This window comes from Oncorhynchus nerka, linkage group LG2 (assembly GCF_034236695.1).
Source record: "Oncorhynchus nerka isolate Pitt River linkage group LG2, Oner_Uvic_2.0, whole genome shotgun sequence".
Lineage (NCBI taxonomy): Eukaryota > Metazoa > Chordata > Actinopteri > Salmoniformes > Salmonidae > Oncorhynchus > Oncorhynchus nerka.
In genome coordinates, this window is record NC_088397.1 from 6,728,336 (window position 1) to 6,754,149 (window position 25,814).

The 25,814-nt window shown below is 46.0% G+C and overlaps 2 protein-coding genes across 6 annotated transcripts; one reads left to right on the forward strand and one right to left on the reverse strand.

The window, feature by feature from the left end:
* Positions 1-207: 207 nt before the first annotated feature.
* On the forward strand, positions 208-10,493 carry LOC115126723 (potassium-transporting ATPase subunit beta-like). Its single transcript, XM_065022555.1, has 7 exons — positions 208-647; positions 1,494-1,622; positions 5,973-6,086; positions 6,818-7,017; positions 7,162-7,224; positions 7,639-7,731; positions 9,658-10,493. Exons 1-7 carry the CDS (start codon positions 536-538, stop codon positions 9,814-9,816), a joined length of 870 nt encoding a protein of 289 aa, XP_064878627.1. The 5' UTR covers positions 208-535; the 3' UTR covers positions 9,817-10,493.
* On the reverse strand, positions 10,484-25,814 carry LOC135573384 (transcription factor Dp-1-like). 5 transcript variants are annotated; one of them, XM_065022552.1, is made up of 12 exons: positions 25,800-25,814; positions 24,287-24,370; positions 21,971-22,037; positions 21,224-21,327; positions 20,613-20,734; positions 17,831-18,002; positions 17,494-17,640; positions 16,336-16,404; positions 15,945-16,096; positions 13,859-14,025; positions 12,946-13,024; positions 10,484-12,722 (listed from the first exon to the last, which is right to left on the reverse strand). In XM_065022552.1, the coding sequence occupies exons 2-12, from the start codon at positions 24,296-24,298 to the stop codon at positions 12,596-12,598; spliced, it is 1,218 nt and encodes a 405-aa protein (XP_064878624.1). In that variant the 5' UTR covers positions 24,299-24,370; positions 25,800-25,814; the 3' UTR covers positions 10,484-12,595. The 5 variants fall into 5 exon arrangements, with proteins under 5 accessions (XP_064878624.1, XP_064878613.1, XP_064878621.1 ...); XM_065022541.1 differs by having other exon boundaries at positions 17,464-17,640; XM_065022549.1 differs by lacking the exon at positions 25,800-25,814 and adding an exon at positions 25,520-25,746 and having other exon boundaries at positions 17,464-17,640.

Below are 25,814 nucleotides of genomic sequence, written 5' to 3' on the forward strand. Positions count from 1 at the left end.
GAGTATCACACCAAGGTCCTGGACATATCATTTAGTTACAGAACAGTAGAGTATCACACCAAGGTCACACAGCCTTCTTGGGTTCTGTTTGAGCAGTGAACACAGGGGATGTTGGGTGAGGTCACAGCAGGGTTGGCCCTGCCCCGCCCACGTCTGTCCCTACACCCAGAGGCTGCCCTTATCACCACGTATAAAAGTCTAGTCCAAGGGTACGCAGTCACATAGTGTAGGTCACACCACAGAGAGAGGTCAGCTGTACAGTAGTAGAACTAGGAACACAACAGTAGTACTGTATTAGAATACAGGCTGAGAGAAACAGGCACAGAAACATCCCAAAAAAGCAAAGGAACCAAGGAGAGACGGAGGAAATAAAAGAAGACAAGTCCTACAGTAGGTTTCTCTCAGACACCATAACCAGGTGAGGAGTGAAGCCGGGTTGCCAGATTGTGAAGAGGTATCCCTCCTCCCTGTACAGCATCTCTCCACATCTCCCACTGGTCTCTCCTGGTGTAGCTGGATCCTATAGCCCACCAACATGGCAACCCTGAAGGAGAAGAGGACGTGTGGCCAGCGGTGTGAGGACTTCGGTCGCTTCGTGTGGAACTCAGACACTGGCGCCGTGTTCGGAAGAACACCTGAGAAATGGGGTATGTACTGCAGAGTGGGAAAGGTGTGTGATATGTGTGTGTGTGTGTGTGTGTGTGTGTGTGTGTGTGTGTGTGTGTGTGTGTGTGTGTGTGTGTGTGTGTGTGTGTGTGTGTGTGTGTGTGTGTGTGTGTGTGTGTGTGTGTGTGTGTGTGTGTGTTTGTCTGAGTTGGTAAAGAAGCTGTTGTTGGTTTGTTGGAGTATATGCAATATTCAGACTTAATTGAAACACTCATCTAGACTGGCTCCATGAGATTAAAGTGACCCGAGTACAGAACTCACACCTGACTTTGCTGTGTCCTTTGGATATCAGTGTGTGTAATGTTATTTCAGTGTGTGTAGTGTTATTTCAGTGTGTGGACATTAGATTGAAGAGAGAGCAGTTTGACTGATAAGCTGGTTGGTTTGTGAGGGGAGACTTCTCCCTCTGACCTCTGGACGTTCTCACATTTAGATAAACCCCAGCTCTCGCCCATAGAGGGCACCTTGGCCAATAGTGAGGGGAGACTTCTCCCTCTGACCTCTGGACGATGTCACATTTAGATAAACCCCAGCTCTCGCCCATAGAGGGCACCTTGGCCAAAAGGCTTCAGTCAGTCATTAAGACACAACCAGACCACAGACAGGCCAAGAGGTGGCAGACTCCTTACCAACCAAGCCCTGTCATCATCATTGTTGAATGTAGCCAGGCAAGAGAAGTAGGCTAAAGCAGGAACAGACTGACTCCCTCTCTCTCTTTCTCCTGGTCTCTCTCTCACTCTCCCCCATCCTCTCTCTCTGACTCTCCCCCTCCTCTCTCTCTGTCTCTCTCCCCTCCTCTCTCTCCATCTCTCTCCTCTCTTCTGTAGTGTACATCAGTCTGTACTATGTAGCGTTCTATGTGATAATGACTGGCCTGTTCTGTCTGGCCATCTGGACTCTGATGTACACCCTGGACCCCTACACTCCAGACTACCAGGACCGCTTAACATCACCAGGTAACAACTGAGATGAAAAACTGTGTCCCAAATGGCACCCTACTATTCCCTATATATAGTGCACTACTTTAGACCAGGACCCTATTCCCTATATAGTGCACTACTTTAGACCAGGACCCTATACCCTATATAGTGCACTACTTTAGACCAGGACCCTATACCCTATATAGTGCACTACTTTAGACCAGGACCCTATTCCCTACATAGTACACTACTTTAGACCAGGACCCTATTCCCTATATAGTGCACTACTTTAGACCAGGGCCCACAGATTCAGCCCATTTGTAAAAATGTCCCTTCACTATTTACTATTTACTGTTTACTATTTACTGTTTACGATTTACTGTTTACTATTTACTGTTTACTGTTTACTGTTTACTATTTACTGTTTACTATTTACTATTTACTATTTACTATTTACTATTTACTATTTACTATTTACTGTTTACTATTTACTGTTTACTGTTTACTATTTACTGTTTACTGTTTACTGTTTACTATTTACTGTTTACTATTTACGGTTTACTATTTACTATGTACTATTTACTGTTTACCATTTACTGTTTACTATTTACTATTTACTGGTTACCATTTACTGTTTACTATTTACTATTTACTGTTTACTATGTACTATTTACTGTTTACCATTTACTGTTTACTATTTACTATTTACTGGTTACCATTTACTGTTTACTATTTACTATTTACTGTTTACTATTTACTGTTTACTATTTACTATTTACTGTTTACTATTTACTGTTTACGATTTACTGTTTACTATTTACTGTTTACTGTTTACTATTTACTGTTTACTATTTACGGTTTACTATTTACTATGTACTATTTACTGTTTACCATTTACTGTTTACTATTTACTGGTTACCATTTACTGTTTACTATTTACTGTTTACTATTTACTGTTTACCATTTACTGTTTACTATTTACTGTTTACTATTTACTGGTTACCATTTACTGTTTACTATTTACTATTTACCATTTACTGTTTACTATTTACTGTTTACTATTTACTGTTTACTGTTTACCATGTACTATTTACTATTTACTGTTTACCATTTACTGTTTACTATTTACTGTTTACTATTTACTGTTTACTATTTACTGTTTACCATTTACTGTGTACTATTTACTGTTTACTATTTACTGGTTACCATTTACTGTTTACTATTTACTATTTACTGTTTACTGTGTACTATTTACTGTTTACTATTTACTGTGTACTATTTACTGTTTACTATTTACTGTTTACTATTTACTGTTTACTATTTACTGTTTACTATTTACTGTGTAATATTTACTGTTTACTATTTACTGTTTACTATTTACTGTTTACTATTTACTGTTTACTATTTACTGTGTAATATTTACTGTTTACTATTTACTGTGTACTATTTACTGTTTACTATTTACTGTTTACTATTTACTATTTACTGTTTACTATTTACTGGTTACTATTTACTGGTTACTATGTACTATTTACCATTTACTATTTACTGTTTACTGGTTACCATTTACTGTTTACTATTTACTGTTTACTATTTACTGTTTACTGTGTACTATTTACTGTTTACTATTTACTGTTTACTATTTACTGTTTACTATTTACTGTGTACTATTTACTGTGTACTATTTACTGTTTACTATTTACTATTTACTGTTTACTATTTACTGTTTACTATTTACTGTTTACTATTTAGTGTTAATATTTACTGTTTACTATTTACTGTTTACTATTTACTGTTACTATTTACTGTTTACTATTTACTGTTTACTATTTACTGTTAATATTTACTGTTTACTATTTACTATTTACTGTTTACTATTTACTGTTTACTATTTACTGTGTACTATTTACTGTTTACTATTTACTGTTTACTATTTACTATTTACTGTTTACTATTTACTGTTTACTATTTACTGTTTACTATTTACTGTTTACTATTTACTGTTTACTATTTACTATTTACTGTTTATTCCTATTTACTGTTTACTATTTACTGTTACTATTTACTGTTTACTATTTACTGTTTACTATTTACTATTTACTGTTTACTATTTACTGTTTACTATTTACTGTTTACTATTTACTGTTTACTATTTACTGTTTACTGTTTACTATTTACTATTTACTGTTTACTATTTACTGTTTACTATTTACTGTTTACCATTTACTGTTTACTATTTACTGTTTACTATTTATTTACCATTTACTGTTTACTATTTACTATTTACCATTTACTGTTTACTATTTACTGTTTACTATTTACTGTTTACTGTTTACCATGTACTATTTACTATTTACTGTTTACCATTTACTGTTTACTATTTACTGTTTACCATTTACTGTTTACTATTTACTGTTTACCATTTACTGTTTACTATTTACTGTTTACCATTTACTGTTTACTATTTACTGTTTACCATTTACTGTTTACTATTTACTGTTTACTATTTACTGTTTACTATTTACTGTATACTGGTTACCATTTACTGTGTACTATTTACTGTTTACTATTTACTGTTACCATTTACTGTTTACTATTTACTATTTACTGTTTACTATTTACTATTTACTGTTTACTATTTACTGTGTACTATTTTACTATTTACTTTACTATTTACTGTTTACTATTTACTGTTTGTACTATTTACTGTTTACTATTTACTGTGTACTATTTACTGTTTACTATTTACTGTTTACTATTTACTATTTACTGTTTACTATTTACTGTTTACTATTTACTGTGTACTATTTACTGTTTACTATTTACTGTTTACTATTTACTATTTACTGTTTACTATTTACTGTGTACTATTTACTGTTTACATTTACTATGCTTTATCATCTGTGGGGTGTTGCCTTTCTTCTTAATCAGGGATACGGGCCTCTTTTACCTCCTCGTACTGTTTACTATTTACTGTTTACTATTTACTGTTTACTATTTACTGTTTACTATTTACTGTTTACTATTTACTGTTTACTATTTACTGTTTACTGTTTACTATTTACTGTTACTATTTACTGGTTTACTATTTACTGTTTACTATTTACTATTTACTGTTTACTATTTACTGGTTACTGTTTACCATTTACTATTTACTGTTTACTATTTACTGGTTACCATTTACTGGTTACTATGTACTATTTTTACTATTTACTGTTTACTGGTTACCATTTACTGTTTACTATTTACTGTTTACTATTTACTTTACTGTTTACTATTTACTGTTTACTATTTACTATTTACTGGTTACCATTTACTGTTTACTATTTACTATTTACTGTTTACCATTGACTATTTACTGTTTACTATTTACTGGTTACCATTTACTGTTTACTATTTACTATTTACTGTTTACTATTTACTGGTTACCATTTACTGTTTACTATTTACTGTTTACTATTTACCATTTACTGTTTACTATTTACTATTTACTGTTTACTATTTACTGGTTACCATTTACTGTTTACTGTTTACTATTTACTGTTTACTATTTACTGGTTACTATTTACTGTTTACTATTTACTGTTTACTATTTACTGTTTACTATTTACCATTTACTGTTTACTATTTACTGTTTACTATTTACTATTTACTGTTTACTATTTACTGTTTACTATTTACTGGTTACTATTTACTGTTTACTGTTTACTATTTACTGTTTACTATTTACTGTTTACTATTTACTGTTTACTATTTACCATTTACTGTTTACTATTTACTGTTTACTATTTACTGTTTACTATTTACCATTTACTGTTTACTATTTACTATTTACTGTTTACTATTTACTGGTTACTATTTACCATTTACTGTTTACTATTTACTGTTTACTATTTACTGTTTACTATTTACCATTTACTGTTTACTGTTTACTATTTACTGTTTACTATTTACTGGTTACCATTTACTGTTTACTATTTACTGTTTAGTATTTACTGGTTACTATTTACTGTTTACTATTTACTGTTTACTATTTACTGTTTACTGCTCCTGTAAAGAAGTACATATTGTCCCTTGCATCCTTCACCCTCCCCTCCATCTCCTTCTCCTTCTGGCCCTCCCTGCTCTCTGTCTACCCCCTCTCTCTCTCTCTCTCCTTCTCTGCCCCCCCTCTCTCTCTCTCCTTCTCTGCCCCCCCTCTCTCTCTTTCTCACTCTCTCCTTCTCTGCCCTCCCCCTCTCACACTCTCTCTCTCAATCGCTCTCTTTTTCTCTCCCCCTCTCTCTCACCCCCTCCCCTCCCCTAAACTATCTCTGTAGTTTATACAGTCTGTGACCATATCTGGGATGGTGTCGGCTAACCTCTGCGTTGTGTGTGTGTGTGTAGGGGTGATGGTCTGGCCACCTACATACATTGAGGAGGATGTAATACTCAGCTACAACTTGTCTGATAAAACCAGCCAGAGGAAGATGTCCAACTGCCTCAGCAACTTCCTCAAACGTCAGTGTCCAAGATGACACCCTACATAGTGGACTCCTGTTGTCCAGACCTGAGGGTTCCATCCCATTTCAGACTTGATCAGTCAATTATCTCAAACCAACCTACTACAATTGCTAGTCAATGCTTTGACCTCCCTGCATCACAAATCATTAAATCCCTATTTTTTCCCCTCTCCCTCCCTCTCTCTCCCCTCTACCTCTCTGTCTGACTCCTCTCTCCCCCTCTACATCTCTGTCTGACTCCTCTCTCTCCCATCTACCTCTCTGTCTGACTCCTCTCTCTCCCCTCTCCCTCCCTCTCTATTTTCTCCCTCTCTCTCCCCTCTACCTCTCTGTCTGACTCCTCTCTCTCCCCTCTATCTCTCTGTCTGACTCCTCTCTCCCCCCTCTACATCTCTGTCTGACGCATCTCTCTCCCCTCTACCTCTCTGTCTGACTCCTCTCTCTCCCCTCTACCTCTCTGTCTGACTCCTCTCTCTCCCCTCTACCTCTCTGTCTGACTCCTCTCTCTCCCCTCTACCTCTCTGTCTAACTCCTCTCTCTCCCCTCTACCTCTCTGTCTGACTCCTCTCTCTCCCCTCTACCTCTCTGTCTGACTCCTCTCTCTCCCCTCTACCTCTGTCTGACTCCTCTCTCTCCCCTCTACCTCTGTCTGACTCCTCTCTCTCCCCTCTACCTCTCTGTCTGACTCCTCTCTCTCCCCTCTACCTCTCTGTCTGACTCCTCTCTCAGCCTACAATGACACGTCTCAACAGTCTAACCATAACTGCACCAGGGGAGAGTACTTTAAACAGGAGAAGTTTGAGGCTCCACACCATACCAAGTACTCCTGCCGCTTCACCCAGAGCATGCTGGGACGCTGCTCCGGCCTGGATGACCCGACGTTCGGCTACAACGGCACCACGCCCTGCGTCATCATCAAGATGAACAGGGTGCGTTCAGTCACAAACCAGCTGGAAATATTACATTATGTTATGAACATGACATTTACAACAAGTGAGGATGTTATAACACATTATAATACATTTATAACCTATTAGGAAATTGCACTGACATGCATGACGTTTCTAACTCAGATCATCAACTTCCTGCCCAACAACGGGACTGGCATGGCTCCTCATTTGAACTGCACTATACTGGTGAGTATAAACCAAGATGGCTACTCAACACCAAAGCCATATATTTATGTAGAAATAAATCTGTGGCTCTGCTCAACATGGCTGGCCAGGAAGACAGTTTCTCAGAACGTTACATCTAGTCTGCCAACAGTATTTAATGGATGGTTGGTGTGTGTGTTAATGGATGGTTGGTGTGTGTGTTAATGGATGGTTGGTGTGTGTGTTAATGGATGGTTGGTGTGTGTGTTAATGGATGATTGGTGTGTGTGTTAATGGATGGTTGGTGTGTGTGTTAATGGATGGTTGGTGTGTGTGTTAATGGATGGTTGGTGTGTGTGTTAATGGATGGTTGGTGTGTGTGTTAATGGATGGTTGGTGTGTGTGTTAATGGATGGTTGGTGTGTGTGTTAATGGATGGTTGGTGTGTGTGTGCAGACTGGCCATGAGAACATAGACATGATGGAGTACTTCCCCACCAACGGAACCTTCGACCTGTCCTACTTCCCATACTACGGCAAGCTGGCTCAGGTAACCACGACAACCACGTCTTCTTCTCTCCATGGAACTCATGTTATTTTGTGAAACTCAATGCATGGTTCACTTACCCCTGGGGTGTATTCATTTGTCAAATTACATTGCAAAACGTTTTGCATTGTAATCCGTTCACCATTTGATCTAGGAATCGAACGTAAGCGAACGGAGTAAAAAGGAACAAGCCGGGGAAGGATAAACCTGAATTTGTCCAAATACAAACTCTACATTTCGTGAGACAAAACACTTCCCGTTTGGGGTAAACTGTTTCCGTTCGCAAAAAAGTCAGACTAATGGATACACCCCTGCATGAACCCCCTCTATTGATTTACAGCAATGGACACACAGTTCATTCAGAAAGTTTTTTAGACCACTTGACTCTTCCCACATTTTGTTACGTTGCAGCCCGTAATGACAAAACGAAAACAGTAAAAAAATATATGTTGCAACCTGGAAATATCACATTTCCATAAGTATTCAGACTCTTTATTCAGTTCTTTGTTGAAGTACCTTTGGCAGCGATTACAGCCTTGAGTCTTCTGGGGATGACGCTACAAACATGGCACACCTGTATTTGGGGAGATTCTCCCATTCTTCCCTGCAGATCCTCTCAAGCTCTGTCAGGTTGGATGGGGAGCATCGCACCACAGCTATTTTCAGGATTCCCCAGAGATGTTAGATCAGGCTTAAGTCTGGGCTCAGAGACTTGTCCTGAAGCCACTCCTGCGATGTCTTGGCTGTGTTTAGGGTCGTTGTCCTGTTGGAAGGAGAACCTTCACCTCAGTCTGAGCACTCTGGAGCAAGTTTTCATCAAGGATCTCTCTGTACTTCGCTCCATCTTTGTCTTGATCCTGACTAGTCTCCCAGTCCCTGCCGCTGAAAAACTTCCCCACAACCTGACACTACCACCACCATGCTTCACTGTAGGGATGGTGCCAGGTTTCCTCCAGATGTGATGCTTGGCATTCAGGCCCAAGACTTCAATCTTGTTTCTCATGGTCTGAGAGTCTTTAGGTGCCTTTTGGCAAACATCAAGCGGGCTGTCATGTGCCTTTTACTGAGGAGTGGCTTCCGTCTGGCTGCTCTACCATAAAGGCCTGATTGGTGGAGTGCTGCAGAGATGGGAGAACCTTCCAGAAGGACAACCATCGGCACAAAGGAGCTCTGTCAGAGTGACCTTCGGGTTCTTGGTCACCTCCCCGACCAAGGCCCTTCTCCCCCCATTGCTCAGTTTGGCCGGGTGGCCAGCTCTAGGAAGTCTTGGTGGTTAAAAATTTTTTCCATTGAAGAATGATGGAGGCCTCTGTGTTCTTGGGGACCTTTAATGCTGCAGAAATGTTTTGGTACCAGTCCCCAGATGTGTGCCTCGACACAATCCTGTCTCATAGCTCTTCGGGCAATTCCTTTGACCTCAGTTTTTGCCCTGACGTGCACTGTCAACCGTGGGACCTTACATAGACAGGTGTGTGCCTTTCCAAATCATGTTCAGTCAATTTAATTGAACTGAACCAATCAAATTGTAGAAACATCTCAAGGATGATCAATGGAAACAAGATGCACCTGAGCTCAACTTCGAGTCTCATAGCAAAGGGTCTGAAATACTTATGTAAATAAGGTATGTTTTTTTTAATTTTTAATACAATTTGCAGAAATGTCTAAAAACATGTTTTCGATTTGTCATGATGGGCTATTGTGTGTAGATTGCCGAGTGCTTTTTATTTTTAAATACATTTTAGAATAAAACTCACAAAAAAAAGTCAAGGGGTCTGAATACATCTTGAAGGCACTTTTATCATAGAGTTTGATAGAGAGCACATCTTTGCCATAATTGTTAAAAACAAGCATTGTGGCAGTTGGTCCCTCTATCCAACTATGTATAAACATGATTGGTATGAACCTCTCTCTTGGTCTTCCTCCACACAGCCCACCTACGTTAACCCTCTAGTGGCTGTGAAGTTCCACCTGGTCAAAGAGAGGGAGGCTAAGATCCAATGTCGTGTGGTGGCCCACAACATCGCCTATCAAGACTCATACGAACCATACCAGGGGAAGGTGGTCTTCCTGCTCAAGGCTCTGAAATAATATATTTTAGTAGAAAAGCCGACAATCCAACCATCTAGGTCCTAAACATGGTCAGAGCCATAGAGCTGGATAGTGTTCCTCATCTTTGCAATTTGGACTTTTGTGACAGAATGGGAAGTGCAGTTGAGGGCTTTCTCCATTTTAAAGTAGTCTGTGGGAAGATATCTTCACAAGTATGCCCTTAACCCATCGACGTTCCCACCCAGTTTTATCCATCTATCCTCGTCTATGATCCCAACCAAGGCAATCTGGTAACCCATGGAAAAGGAGTCTCACACTAGCTCATCAACAACCACCTAATAAGCAGCGGTTGGACAGACAGGCTGTCTTCATCAGGGTATGATGGTAATTCAGTTATTGCCTTCGAGGTCCTAGAGGGTGTGGCTCTCCCTTTTCTTCCTAGTGTCCTACTCTGCCAGCACCTCACCTGAACAGATGTGTGTTTCTTTTAAATCTGGAAATTCTACCATCTCTGTCCATTCAACCATCTCTGTCCAGACAGTGGTCGTTCTGCTTCATTTGACCTCTCTTTTATATAGCTTCTAGGAAGGGTATTTAACGTGTAGTTAATGGAGTGCTGCTTGTACAACCAATACGTTACCTATGCATTGTATCATAATGAAACCAGAAATATTAAACATGTATTCAAATCCATAAAGACAACAAGTTCAAACACACTCTATATTTATTCTCTATAATTTCCAAACTCATTAGATAACAGAAAGAAAAGGTATGGTATTGCAGTCAACATGTTTTCAGCATTACAAAAGTTCCTGGGGGGGAGGTGGGTCATTGTAGTGGACTCCCCTATTTTGGCTTTAGCCACAATCCTGAAGTCTTGAGCTTGTTACAACCCTATGAATGGCTCCACCCTCCCCAAAGTTCACTTCATTGATAATACACAGCTACTTCACTCTGGGTGTCGTTCATTAAGTAGAGCATTGAGATGTTTAGAATCATACTACACTCTGGGTGTCGTTCATTAAGTAGAGCATTGAGATGTTTAGAATCATACTACACTCTGGGTGTCGTTCATTAAGTAGAGCATTGAGATGTTTAGAATCATTTTGGTACGTTTTTATCTCTCTGCCAGCCAGGCAGAGAACCACTTCCAATTTACAACAACGTTAGACTCCAATTCTGAGATTATGAACATGGTCACCTTGCTTTGAGAGGGGACATTTGGCCTCTGCTGTCTGTAGGTATTCACACACAGGGACATTTGGCCTCTACTGTCTGTAGGTATTCACACACAGGGACATTTGGCCTCTGCTGTCTGTAGGTATTCACACACAGGGACATTTGGCCTCTGCTGTCTGTAGGTACTCACACACAGGGACATTTGGCCTCTACTGTCTGTAGGTACTCACACACAGGGACATTTGGCCTCTGCTGTCTGTAGGTATTCACACACAGGGACATGTGGCCTCTGCTGTCTGTAGGTACTCACACACAGGGACATTTGGCCTCTACTGTCTGTAGGTACTCACACACAGGGACATTTGGCCTCTACTGTCTGTAGGTACTCACACACAGGGACATTTGGCCTCTACTGTCTGTAGGTACTCACACACAGGGACATTTGGCCTCTACTGTCTGTAGGTACTCACACACAGGGACATTTGGCCTCTACTGTCTGTAGGTACTCACACACAGGGACATTTGGCCTCTACTGTCTGTAGGTACTCACACACAGGGACATTTGGCCTCTGCTGTCTGTAGGTACTCACACACAGGGACATTTGGCCTCTGCTGTCTGTAGGTACTCACACACAGGGACATTTGGCCTCTGCTGTCTGTAGGTACTCGCAGTGACACGCAGGGCCAAGTGACCGTCCAAAAACACACATTCTGACCCAACTTTAAAATAGCTGCCAGAAGAAAGTCACACAAAATAAGAAAATATTACTACAAATAAGTAAAGTACAAAACACACACACACTCCCTCTCTCCCCTGGGAGCTACACACACACACTCCCTCTCTCCCCTGGGAGCTACACACACACACCACACACACTCTCTCTCCCCTGGGAGCTACACACACACACACACACTCCCTCTCTCCCCTGGGAGCTACACACACTCTCCCTCTCTCCCCTGGGAGCTACACACACACACACACACACACACTCTCTCCCCTTGGAGCTGTATAGGAAGTCATTTCACTGTCATGTCAATGACACACCACTACTGTTCATGGTGTTAAACACTAATACAGCCACACAAGACCTCAGGTTTCTGGAGGGAATCTTTCTGTGGCCGTCTATCAGTTCACTCAAGAAACAACAAAAAACTAGTTTGGCATGAGAAAGATCCCATTTCCTGTAACGGGAGGCGGGCAGAAGAGGAGCACGTTGTGGAGATTATACTCATAGCAATCACAGCTTCAGAAGGAGAAAAAAATAAATTAAATTCCCACAAAAGGCATTATACAGTCATAGTGTCAACAAAGACTACGTTTCCCAGAAGGCCATTGCGTGAGCTCTGTGCATTCTGAAGGCAGTTGAGGAAGGAGAAGCAGGGGCCTCCTCGTAGATAGCTTGGTGGGGTGGAGGGAAGGCCTGAGATGGAGCTGGAGGAAGGGAGAGAGACTTGTTCATGGGACACGGGCTGCATGCATTCCAAATGGCACTATTCCCTACACAGTGCACTACCTCTGTGCCAATATGGCCGTGGTCAAAAGTAGTTCAGCATATTGGGTATAGGAAGCCATTTGGAACACAGCTAGTTAGTCATCAGACTGGGCTGTTAAGAGTTGGCAGAGTGAGAAACTACTGATTTAATCATTGTCGTCGTAGTCTTCGTCATCCTCTTCCTCGTCTGCCATGTAGGACACGGGGGTGTGGCCTCGCGAGGCACTGTAGTGTGAGTCGTTGGAAATGGACGCCACCGTGCCATCGGCGCTACTGAATATACAGCAGGAAACAGAAGATGGAATTAGTTAAGACCTGCCTGTTACATCACTTCCTGTACATTGAAAGAAAAAGAGCTCAGAAAGAGAGATCATAGAGTTGGATAGAGGGCACACTTGAAACAAAGCCTGTTGTAGCATGGGAAGCACCACCGAGTGCTTCCACCCGACAGACAGGGAAATGAGCTCTGAAGTACATCTCTATAGAAGAGATTCACCTTGTGTGACAGCGTCCTCCTCCGTTTGTAGACGAGGCTCCTGTGATGTAGACGTTGCTTATTGGACCCGTGGCCATTTCTGGAGGGGGGGGGGGGGGGGGGGGAGAATTATAATAAAAGACAACATTTCTACCGCCTCCTTTACACAGTCCAAGTATATCAGGCTGAATAGGGTGTCCTGTAGGAACCAGCCATACTGACCTGTAACATAGGGTTCTAGGGCTCTGGGCACCAGGGTGCCCTGTGGGAACCAGCCATACTGACCTGTAACATAGGGTTCTAGGGCTCTGGGCACCAGGGTGCTCTGTGGGAACCAGGGTGCCCTGTGGGAACCAGTCATACTGACCTGTAACATAGGGTTCTAGGGCTCTGGGCACCAGGGTGCCCTGTGGGAACCAGCCATACTGACCTGTAACATAGGGTTCTAGGGCTCTGGGCACCAGGGTGCCCTGTGGGAACCAGCCATACTGACCTGTAACATAGGGTTCTAGGGCTCTGGGCACCAGGGTGCCCTGTGGGAACCAGCCATACTGACCTGTAACATAGGGTTCTAGGGCTCTGGGCACCAGGGTGCCCTGTGGGAACCAGCCATACTGACCTGTAACATAGGGTTCTAGGGCTCTGGGCACCAGGGTGCCCTGTGGGAACCAGCCATACTGACCTGTAACATAGGGTTCTAGGGCTCTGGGCACCAGGGTGCCCTGTGGGAACCAGCCATACTGACCTGTAACATAGGGTTCTAGGGCTCTGGGCACCAGGGTGCCCTGTGGGAACCAGCCATACTGACCTGTAACATAGGGTTCTAGGGCTCTGGGCACCAGGGTGCCCTGTGGGAACCAGCCATACTGACCTGTAACATAGGGTTCCAGGGCTCTGGGCACCAGGGTTCCCTGTGGGAACCAGCCATACTGACCTGTAACATAGGGTTCTAGGGCTCTGGGCACCAGGGTGCGGGCTTCCTTCAGGTCCTCTGGTGAACACTGGCCCACCTCCAGACCACAGGCCAGACCCATTCTCTTCAACACCTCAATGTCATCATGGATCTCAAACATGTTGTCAAAGTTGAACAGGTACTCAAACCTGTAGGGGGCAGAGGCAGGGAGAGAGAGAGAGAGGGGGGGGGGGCAGGCAGGGAGAGAGAGAGAAGGGGGGCAGAGGCAGGAGAGAGAGAGAAGGGGGGCAGAGGCAGGAGAGCAGAGAAGGGGGGGGCAGAGGCAGGAGAGAGAGAGAAGGGGGCAGAGGCAGGAGAGAGAGAGGGGGGGGGCAGAGGCAGGGGGGGCAGAGGCAGGAGAGAGAGAGAAGGGGGGCAGAGGCAGGAGAGAGAGAGAAGGGGGGCAGAGGCAGGAGAGAGAGAGAAGGGGGGCAGAGGCAGGAGAGAGAGACCTGGGGGGCAGAGGCAGAGAGAGAGAGAGAAGGGGGGCAGAGGCAGGAGAGAGAGAGAGAAGGGGGGCAGGCAGGAGAGAGAGAGAAGGGGGGGCAGAGGCAGGAGAGAGAGAGAAGGGGGGCAGAGGCAGGAGAGAGAGAGAAGGGGGGGGCAGAGGCAGGAGAGAGAGAGAGGAGAGAGAGGGGGGGCAGAGGCAGGAGAGAGAGGGGGCAGAGGGGGCAGAGAAGGGGGCAGAGGCAGGAGAGAGAGAGAGGGGGGGGCAGAGGCAGGAGAGAGAGAGAAGGGGGGCAGAGGCAGGAGAGAGAGAGAAGGGGGGCAGAGGCAGGAGAGAGAGAGAAGGGGGGCAGAGGCAGGAGAGAGAGAGAAGGGGGGGGAGGCAGAGAGCAGGAGAGAGAGAAGGGGGGGGCAGAGAGGAGAGAGAGAGAAGGGGGGCAGAGGCAGGAGAGAGAGAGAGGGGGGCAGAGGCAGGAGAGAGAGAGAAGGGGGGCAGAGGCAGGAGAGAGAGAGAAGGGGGGCAGGGCAGAGAGAGAGAAGGGGGGCAGAGGAGGAGAGAGAGAGAAGGGGGGGCAGAGGCAGGGAGGAGAGAGAGAGAAGGGGGGCAGAGGAGAGAGAGGGGGGGGGCAGAGGCAGGAGAGAGAGAGAAGGGGGGCAGAGGCAGGAGAGAGAGAGAAGGGGGGGGCAGAGGCAGGAGAGAGAGAGAAGGGGGGCAGAGGCAGGAGAGAGAGAGAAGGGGGGCAGAGGCAGGAGAGAGAGAGAAGGGGGCAGAGGCAGGAGAGAGAGAGAAGGGGGGGGCAGAGGCAGGAGAGAGAGAGAAGGGGGGCAGAGGCAGGAGAGAGAGAGAAGGGGGGGCAGAGGCAGGAGAGAGAGAGAAGGGGGGGCAGAGGCAGGAGAGAGAGAGAGGGGGGCAGAGGCAGGAGAGAGAGGAAGGGGGGGCAGAGGCAGGAGAGAGAGAGAAGGGGGGCAGAGGCAGGAGAGAGAGAGAAGGGGGGCAGAGGCAGGAGAGAGAGAGAAGGAAGGGGGGCAGAGGCAGGAGAGAGAGAGAAGGGGGCAGAGGCAGGAGGAGAGAGAGAGAAGGGGGGCAGAGGCAGGAGAGAGAGAGAAGGGGGGCAGAGGCAGGAGAGAGAGAGAAGGGGGGCAGAGGCAGGAGAGAGAGAGAAGGGGGGCAGAGGCAGAGAGAGAGAGAAGGGGGGCAGAGGCAGGGAGAGAGAGAGAAGGGGGCAGAGGCAGGAGAGAGAGAGAAGGGGGGCAGAGGCAGGAGAGAGAGAGAAGGGGGGCAGAGGCAGGTATGATTAGATGAGGTTTGGTGTTGAATTTGAAATCAGTCCCAACCTCCAAGCATCACTCCCATGTCCCAACCTCCAAGCATCACTCCCATGTCCCAACCTCCAAGCATCACTCCCATGTCCCAACCTCCAAGCATCACTCCCATGTCCCAACCTCCAAGCATCACTCCCATGTCCCAACCTCCAAGCATCACTCCCATGTCCCAACCTCCAAGCATCACTCCCATGTCCCAAGGTGTCTCAAAGGGAGTTGGGACATGAATATAACACACAGGAGTGAAACAGGACTAGAGTAATTGTGTGTGTGTATTCCAGAGTCTCTGGTCTCTTACTTGTCGTTGGAGATGCTGCAGTCGATGACGGTCCTCTTGGAGGTGTTGATGATGATGAAGGGCAGGTTGATGACAGAGTTTGGGGGCGGAGCCCTGCCCGCTTGCTGCTCCGCTGCACGATTCCGCTGCACCAGGCGCTTGAACGCTATTTGCTGCACCGAGACATTCACACAACGTTGTGATACCGCTCAGTCAACGTCGTTGAGATGACATTCACACAACGTTGTGATACCGCTCAGTCAACGTCGTTGAGATGACATTCACACAACGTTGTGATACCGCTCAGTCAACGTCGTTGAGATGACATTCAGGCAACGTTGAAGCCACCAGCAAGACCGGGTGAGCGTCTTCTAATAGGCGTGTATGTTCCCACAGTGAAGGGGGTGTTTACCTGTAGAATGAGCTCCTGAAGCTGAGACTGTTTCTGGTTGATCCTCTCTAGTCGTTTCTGTCTCTCCACCTGACAATGACAGGAATACATCAGGCTCTGGACCCTCCCCCGGGCCACCAGACCCTCCCGAGACCGGGTGACCCTCTTCTACCCCCCCCGGGCTCGGATGTTCCCACCCCCCAGTGAAGGGGGTCCCGTTTACCTGTCGGACCCTCCCGACCATGGGCTCCTGACCAGCTCGGACCCTGTTTCTGGACCCTTGATCTCTTACCACCCCCCGGGCTCGGACCCTCCCGATCTCTTACCACCCCCGGCTCGGACCCTCCCGATCTCTTACCACCCCGGGCTCGGACCCTCCCGATCTCTTACCACCCCAGGCTCTGGACCCTCCCGATCTCTTCCCCGGGCTCGGACCCTCCCGATCTCTTACCACCCCCGGGCTCGGACCCTCCCGATCTCTACCACCCCCGGGCTCGGACCCTCCCGATCTCTTACCACCCCCCCGGACCCTCCCGATCTCTTACCACCCCCGGGGACCCTCCCGATCTCTTACCACCCCCGGGCTCGGACCCTCCCGATCTCTTACCACCCCCCGGGCTCGGACCCTCCCGATCTCTTACCACCCCCGGGCTCGGACCCTCCCGATCTCTTACCACCCCCGGGCTCGGACCCTCCCGATCTCTTACCACCCCGGGCTCGGACCCTCCCGATCTCTTACCACCCCCGGGCTCGGACCCTCCCGATCTCTTACCACCCCCGGGCTCGGACCCCCTCCCGATCTCTTACCACCCCCGGGCTCGCACCCTCCCGATCTCTTACCACCCCCCGGGCTCGCACCCTCCCGATCTCTTACCACCCCCGGGCTCGGCACCCTCCCGATCTCTTACACCCCGGGCTCGCACCCTCCCGATCTCTTACACCCCGGGCTCGCACCCTCCCGATCTCTTACCCCGGGCTCGCACCCTCCCGATCTCTTACCCCCGGGCTCTGACCCTCCCGATCTCTTACCCCCGGGCTCTGACCCTCCCGATCTCTTACCCCCGGGCTCTGACCCTCCCGATCTCTTACCCCCGGGCTCTGACCCTCCCGATCTCTTACCCCCGGGCTCTGACACTCCTGATCTCTTACCTCCAGGCTCTGACACTCCTGATCTCTTACCTCCAGGCTCTGACACTCCTGGGCTGAGTTGGTGGGCAGGCCGATCCACCGGATCTCTTTCTTCTCTTTAGAGATGATGTTCATGGCCATGAGCACGTTGAGCGCATCGTACACACGCCGTCGGATGTTCTTCTGGTCGTAGGAATGCTGCGGAGGGGAGAGAGAGACAGAGCTGCTGTCGTTTCCCCAATGGCTCCCCATTCCCTTTGTAGTGCACTACTTCTGACTCGGGCCCATTAGGGCTGTACAGAACCAGTGCATCTTGAACTCTGATTGGGCTATTTGTTGTACGGATGAAACCCTGGTCTGATGGTTTTTGATTGGCTGTGTGTCTCACCGAGTCGCCCGGCGAGAGGAGGGTGTCGTTGGCGCTGAACTCTGCCACGAGCTCGTCAGCCACCTCATTGTAGGTAGTTACTCCCTTCTTCTGCACCTTCTCACACACCTTCATGGAGAAATGCCTAAGACCCTTCCCGTTCTTATCCCCCTTCTTACCAGTACCACGCTTCCTGGAACACAGGCAGAGCAGGAGTTTGAGAGAAGAAGGCAGATCAGGAGTTTGAGAGAAGACAGAGCAGGAATGAGAAGAAGCAGTCAGTCAGCGCAGGAGTTTGAGAGAAGAAGCAGTCAGTCAGCGCAGGAGTTTGAGAGAAGAAGCGGTCAGTCAGCGCAGGAGTTTGAGAGAAGAAGCGGTCAGTCAGCGCAGGAGTTTGAGAGAAGAAGCGGTCAGTCAGCGCAGGAGTTTGAGAGAAGAAGCGGTCAGTCAGCGCAGGAGTTTGAGAGAGAAGCAGTCAGTCAGCGCAGGAGTTTGAGAGAGAAGCAGTCAGTCAGCGCAGGAGTTTGAGAGAGAAGCAGTCAGTCAGCGCAGGAGTTTGAGAGAGAAGCAGTCAGTCAGCGCAGGAGTTTGAGAGAGAAGCAGTCAGTCAGCGCAGGAGTTTGAGAGAGAAGTCAGTCAGCGCAGGAGTTTGAGAGAGAAGCAGTCAGTCAGCGCAGGAGTTTTGAGGAGTTTGAGAGAGAAGCAGTCAGTCAGGAGTTTCAGCGTCAGCGCAGGAGTTTCAGCGCAGGAGAGAGAGAAGCAGTCAGTCAGTCAGCGTCAGCAGGAGTTTGAGAGAGAGCAGTCAGTCAGCGCAGGAGTTTGAGAGAGAAGCAGTCAGTCAGCGCAGGAGTTTGAGAAGAGAGAGTTTGAGAGAAGAAGTCAGCAGTCAGCGCAGGAGTTTCAGCAGCAGCGTCAGTCAGGAGTTTGAGAGAGAAGCAGTCAGTCAGCGCAGGAGTTTGAGAAGCAGTCAGTCAGCGCAGGAGTTTGAGAGAGAAGCAGTCAGTCAGCGCAGGAGTTTGAGAGAGAAGCAGTCAGTCAGCGCAGGAGTTTGAGAGAGAAGCAGTCAGTCAGCGCAGGAGTTTGAGAGAGAAGCAGTCAGTCAGCGCAGGAGTTTGAGTTTGAGAGAGAAGCAGTCAGTCAGCGCAGGAGTTTGAGAGAGAAGCAGTCAGTCAGCGCAGGAGTTTGAGAGAGAAGCAGTCAGTCAGCAGGAGTTTGAGGAGTTTGAGTTTGAGAGAAGCAGTCAGTCAGCGCAGGAGTTTGAGAGAGAAGCAGTCAGTCAGCGCAGGAGTTTGAGAGAGAAGCAGTCAGTCAGCGCAGGAGTTTGAGAGAGAAGAAGTCAGTCAGCGCAGAAGTTTGAGAGAGAAGAAGTCAGAGCAGGAGTTTGAGAGAGAAGAAGTCAGAGCAGGAGTTTGAGAGAGAAGTCAGAGCAGGAGTTTGAGAGAGAAGAAGTCAGAGCAGGAGTGACCGCTATCCGCCAGTTGAGTATGGCTGATGTAGAGATAGAGACTAGGAAGAGAGAAGTTCCTTCATACAGAGCCTTCAGAAAGTATTTACACCCCTTGTTGTCACTGATCACACACACACACACACACACACACACACACACACACAATCCCATCATGTCAAAGTGGAATTATATTTTTAGAAATTTTTAAATCTGAAATGTCTTGAGTCAATAAGTATTCAACCCTTTTGTTATGGCCTAAATATGTTTACAAGTAAAAATGTGCTGAACAAGTCACATAAGTGAGCAATAATAGTGTTTAACATTTATAAATGACTACCTCACCTCTGTACCCCACACATGCAATTATCTGGAATGTCCCTTAGTCGAGCAGTGAATTTCAAACATGGATTCAACCACAAAGACCAGGGAGGTTTTCCAATGTCCGGAATACAAAGTGTTATGTTTGGGGCAGATCCAACTCATCACTGATTTTTCACTTCATATTTTCAAGTACGGTGGTGGCTGCATCATGTTATGGGTATGCTTGTCGTCGGCAATGACAAGGGAGTTTAGGATAAAAATTTAAACAGAATACAGCTATAAACACAGGCAAAATCCTAGAGGAAAACCTAGTCTGCTTTCCAACAGACACTGGGAGACAAATTCACCTTTCAGCAGGACAATAACCTAAAACACAAGTCCAAATATACACTGGGGTTCCTTACCAATAAGACATTGAATGTTCCTGAGTGGCCTAGTAACAGTTTACCTAAATCTTGAAAATCTATGGCGAGACTTGAAAATGGCTGACGGAGCTTGAATACATTTTTTTTTTAAAGAACAAATGGGCAAATATTGTACAATCCAGGTGTGTAAAGCTTCTACAGACTTATTACCCAGAAAGACTCACCACTGTAATCTCTTCCAAAGGTGATTCTAACATATATCGACTTGGTTGAATAATTATCTAATCAAGATATATCGGTTTTATTTTCCATTTTTAAAAAATTGTATAAATAATTTCGCACTTTTAGAGTATTTTGTGTAGATCATTGACAAAAAGCAACAATTCAATCCAAATGATATCCTAAATTGTAGCAACAAAACTTGGAAAAGTCCAGGGGTGTGAATACTTTAATGTAATGACATGTCACTCTCTTAACGAGAGAGAGAACTTTCCCAAGAAGTAAGCCAGCCTCCTTGCTGAGAATTGACCTAAAGCTGACCATAACGACCAGCGGACCATAACGACCAGCGGACCATAATGACCATAACCACCAGCTGACCACCAGCTGACCATAACCACCAGCTGACCATAATGAGGAGTGTTTGTATACAATTGTGTATGTGTCTTACCCGGTGGACCAGGGAGAGGCATCAGGGGGCTGGCTCTGTGGTCTGTACTGGGTACTGGGTGTGTGAGGGCTGCCCATCACTAACCCCCCTGACCCACTGGGCCTCTGAGGGGTACCCATCACCTGAGACAGAGGGAGGGACAGTTACAATGCAGACATAACATTTAAAATAGCAATAAATGAAAGAATTGAAAATGTATGCGCTTCTTTCAAAGCACTGAGGAGCGATTTATATAGCATATATCTACACCATACTAGAAGCTATGGCGACTAGCCAGAACAACATATCGTGGCTGGGGTCTAGATCTCTCTATAGAACTAGGGTTTCTATGTCTATGCATCTCTAGCTGAACCCTGAGCTCTGGGGCTCATAGGATGATCATGTTGATGAGGAGTTCTTATTATAATCCCGCTGACTGAAGGGTTTGTGATTAGCTTATGCACACAGGTCACACACACAGGTCGCCCTGCCTTGTTCAAAGTTAGTATGAAGGCTTTATCGCCACGGAGACATGGGAAGCCCAGTGCTTCCCTAGTAGCAGCAGAGGGGCCCTCAGACAGGACGAGGAGGAGAGGACAGGGGTTCTTAGAAGTGGTAGTGTTGTGTCTCACCATGTGTGGGGCGATGTTGACATTGGAGGGCCCCAGGGTTTTGGGAAGCAGTTGTTTGCCCACAGAGAGAGACTGTGGGTGGACTGTCACCAGGGACAGGACACCTGGAGGGACAGGAAGAACACTTATAACACCAGGGGTGCATCCCAAATAGCACCCTATTCCCTATATAGTGCACTACTTGAGATTGGGTTGTCACGGTACCAGTATCACCATCACACCAGATTACCCATTGGAAAAAAGAAAACATGAATTAGACTGAACTCCATAGTCGTATTTAAAACAATCTGCCTTATGTAAAATTGTGGGTGCTATAGTTTGCTAAATGAATAAATGGGACTCCGGGTGACAACATAATGCTGTTGGTTTCTAACAGAAGGACAGTTTTCTTCAAGAAATTAAAACTGCTTCATGTTTTGTTTCCTTGCCACAGAAGTACTGCGCCACTACTAATTGAGATCCGCTCCCTGGAATCACTTACGACGTGATTGGCCACAGAGAGAACGTCTCAATAGGGGGCAACACTGCCCTCCTCTGTTAGTTAGGCGAGAGTCACAGCCTGCCATCACAGCCTGCCATCACCTCCCATCCTGCAGGAGCAGCGGCTGATTATCATAATGCTTCTAGCGTTTCTCTAGTACAGCCACCCCCTGTCCAAGTCTTACTCCTCCCTGCCAGTGTTCACCAGTGTGCAGTCCACCTATACTAAAATAACTAGGGGAAACCCTGGGTGCTGTGGCTACCTACCTTTGCTGGGACTGAGGTTCTGGTTGTAGAAAACCTTCATCTCTCCGTTGGCACCGATCACAGCCGCCTAAAGACCACAATGTTCTGTTATGGCCACACCAACCACACTGTCACCATGGAAACACCAATAGCTACAAACATCTCTAGATTCTCTTCTCCTCACCAGTTGGCTTTATACTAGTCTGGAGCTAGGAGGTGCTGCTGGACCGAGGTCAATGGATTACTAAATGTGTTTACTGTGAGTGTGTTGCTCCATTTCCACGGCAACCTTTGAGTGAACAATTGAGCATCGATCTGTGTACACTAGAGTTTGAGGACCTCCGCGATCATCTTGAACTGTGTAGGTGGGTGGACACTAGTCCAGTTTTTCCCAAATTGTGGAGCATAAACCACTAGTTACTATGAATGGAAGGAGATGGTCAAAATGTTTGAAGTGGTTTGTCAGATGATAATTGCACAACAGCAAGCAACTAAATCAGGAAGTATCAACAACCACTTGGTATGGTGAGACCCACCACTGCTAAATCGGGAAGTATCAACAACCACTTGGTATGGTGAGACCCACCACTGCTAAATCAGGAAGTATCAACAACCACTTGGTATGGTGAGACCCACCACTGCTAAATCAGGAAGTATCAACAACCACTTGGTATGGTGAGACCCACCACTGCTAAATCAGGAAGTTGATAAGGTCTTCAAAGCAACTTAGCCTGTACCACTCAAACCACAAAGGGAAGTTAATCAATCTAGTTGTGTGTTCGTCCCTGAAGCAATGATCTAAAACTGGATCTGGATGGTCGGAGAAGAAAAAAAGTTCCACTGTAGAATTAGTTCATTCTAATTGTATGGGTTGCACACTGTAACTCTGGCCCAGAACGACAGGTTGCACACTGTAACTCTGGCCCAGAACGACAGGTTGCACACTGTAACTCTGGCCCAGAACGACAGGTTGCACACTGTAACTCTGGCCCAGAACGACAGGTTGCACACTGTAACTCTGGCCCAGAACGACAGGTTGCACACTGTAACTCTGGCCCAGACGACAGGTTGCACACTGGTTGCACACTGTAACTCTGGCCCAGAACGACAGGTTGCACACTGTAACTCTGGCCCAGAACGACAGGTTGCACACTGTAACTCTGGCCCAGAACGACAGGTTGCACACTGTAACTCTGGCCCAGAACGACAGGTTGCACACTGTAACTCTGGCCCAGAACGACAGGTTGCACACTGTAACTCTGGCCCAGAACGACAGGTTGCACACTGTAACTCTGGCCCAGAACGACAGGTTGCACACTGTAACTCTGGCCCACGACAGGTTGCACACTGTAACTCTGGCCCAGAACGACAGGTTGCACACTGTAACTCTGGCCCAGAACGACAGGTTGCACACTGTAACTCTGGCCCAGAACGACAGGTTGCACACTGTAACTCTGGCCCAGAACGACAGGTTGCACACTGTAACTCTGGCCCAGAACGACAGGTTGCACACTATAACTCTGGCCCACGACAGGTTGCACACTGTAACTCTGGCCCAGAACGACAGGTTGCACACTATAACTCTGGCCCAGAACGACAGGTTGCACACTATAACTCTGGCCCAGAACGACAGGTTGCACACTATAACTCTGGCCCAGAACGACAGGTTGCACACTATAACTCTGGCCCAGAACGACAGGTTGCACACTATAACTCTGGCCCAGAACGACAGGTTGCACACTATAACTCTGGCCCAGAACGACAGGTTGCACACTATAACTCTGGCCCAGAACGACAGGTTGCACACTATAACTCTGGCCCAGAACGACAGGTTGCACACTATAACTCTGGCCCAGAACGACAGGTTGCACACTTTTACTCCGGCGCAGTACTACATGTTGCACACTATAACTCTGGCCCAGAACGACAGGTTGCACACTATAACTCTGGCCCAGAACGACAGGTTGCACACTATAACTCTGGCCCAGAACGACAGGTTGCACACTATAACTCTGGCCCACAGGTTTAACTCTGGCCCAGAACGACACACTATAACTCTGGCCCAGAACGACAGGTTGCACACTATAACTCTGGCCCAGAACGACAGGTTGCACACTATAACTCTGGCCCAGAACGACAGGTTGCACACTATAACTCTGGCCCAGAACGACAGGTTGCACACTATAACTCTGGCCCAGAACGACAGGTTGCACACTATAACTCTGGCCCAGAACGACAGGTTGCACACTATAACTCTGGCCCAGAACGACAGGTTGCACACTTTTACTCCAGCGCAGTACTACATGTTGCACACTATAACTCTGGCCCAGAACTCACATCCATTGCCATGATATCAGCTCCTTATATGTGGGAGATGAAGTCTTCTAGAAGGTTTCTTTGGGATGTTCAGCAATTGCTTCCCTAAAACAAAATATGGGGGGAGGGGGAGAAGAAGATGTCTCCAGTTCAGTGTTATAAAACTAAGATTGTAGAAGAAATGCAGAATGGACATAGATGGGCTAAACTGTTTCTGTTTAACTTATTTGACAAGGTTGGAATAGACTGGCTTTATCCCCTGAGGGATTCAAACCACAACACTCCACTAGGCCGCATGGAAGCTTTGGAAACAACTTGGTTTCAACATACAACATAAATCGGTCTCCACACTCAGTTATTGCCAACTATGGGCCATTGAGAACAGAACATAGGCCTAACCGCGTAAATACAACAATGACCGACAGAAGGTTCCCATAGCCGGACAGGGGAAGCACAACAGCAGCTATTTAGATCCAGAAGCTGACTACGCATTAGTCGTCTACATGCAATCATACATGTTTCGCAGCTTGGGCTAGATATATTTAGCAAGAAAGTTAGGTGAACCACCATTGTACATGTTTAGATCACGAATATTAACAACCATCAACTAGTTACCACGACCTTTCTCACTCGTTGTTCTTGATCCGCAACTCCCAGTTACTGCAGCCAGATGAGGTCGAAATGAACCTCCAAACAGGAAACTAGCTAAAACTAACGTTAGCGAAGCAAAACATAAACTAGCAAGTTAACACAAACGTTTCAGAGTCCAAGATCAAAGGTTTTCAATTAGCTAGTTACCTGCATCTTTACAAAGACCGAAAGTAATTGAACGAATGACTTGTAGCAATTTCAGTCAAGATGGTTGCTTGGCAAGCTTGACAGATGGCTAGCTAGCATGTTGTTTGTCCTAAAGTTAGCACGCAATATGCTAGTTCGTTCTGCCTGTCGACAGAAGCTATTTATTAGTTAACGTTAGCTCATCGCAACGATAGGAGTTGTTTGAATTAATAGCCAGTCAGTTAACGTTAAGGTTATTGTTTGATAAAACCGCTTTTCGGTTCGACATTCATTAGTTAGTTAGTAACGATAATGTGGACAATAATGTTTTATTTACGGTAGAGTGCACTCACTAGAGGACGATAACTACCTGCTAGCTAGAAGCCGAGTCAGCCATTTTTGTAGCCAGCTAGCTAAAAATTAAGAGAAATATATTTTACATGTTGTACTCCTAGCAGGGTAAGTTCGCTACCTTACCTATGGATAGAAATGTGATTGAATGACATGCCACAAGTCAAACTTATTTCGATTTTACTTAGCTAAACGGCTTCGAATGGCCTCTGCATTTGTTCGATAGCGTTAGGTGCAACAGTCATACATTTGATGGACAGTGACGTTAGCTAACGTACGCTAGTTAACTACTTCTACTCCACTGAAACTGAAACCCAGCGAAATAAAAACGTAATTGCTCAGCGTACAAAATGTAACTAACTCTAATACTTCAATAAATCAATTAAGTTGGAAGAATGAAAGTCACTTTTCTGATTTTATC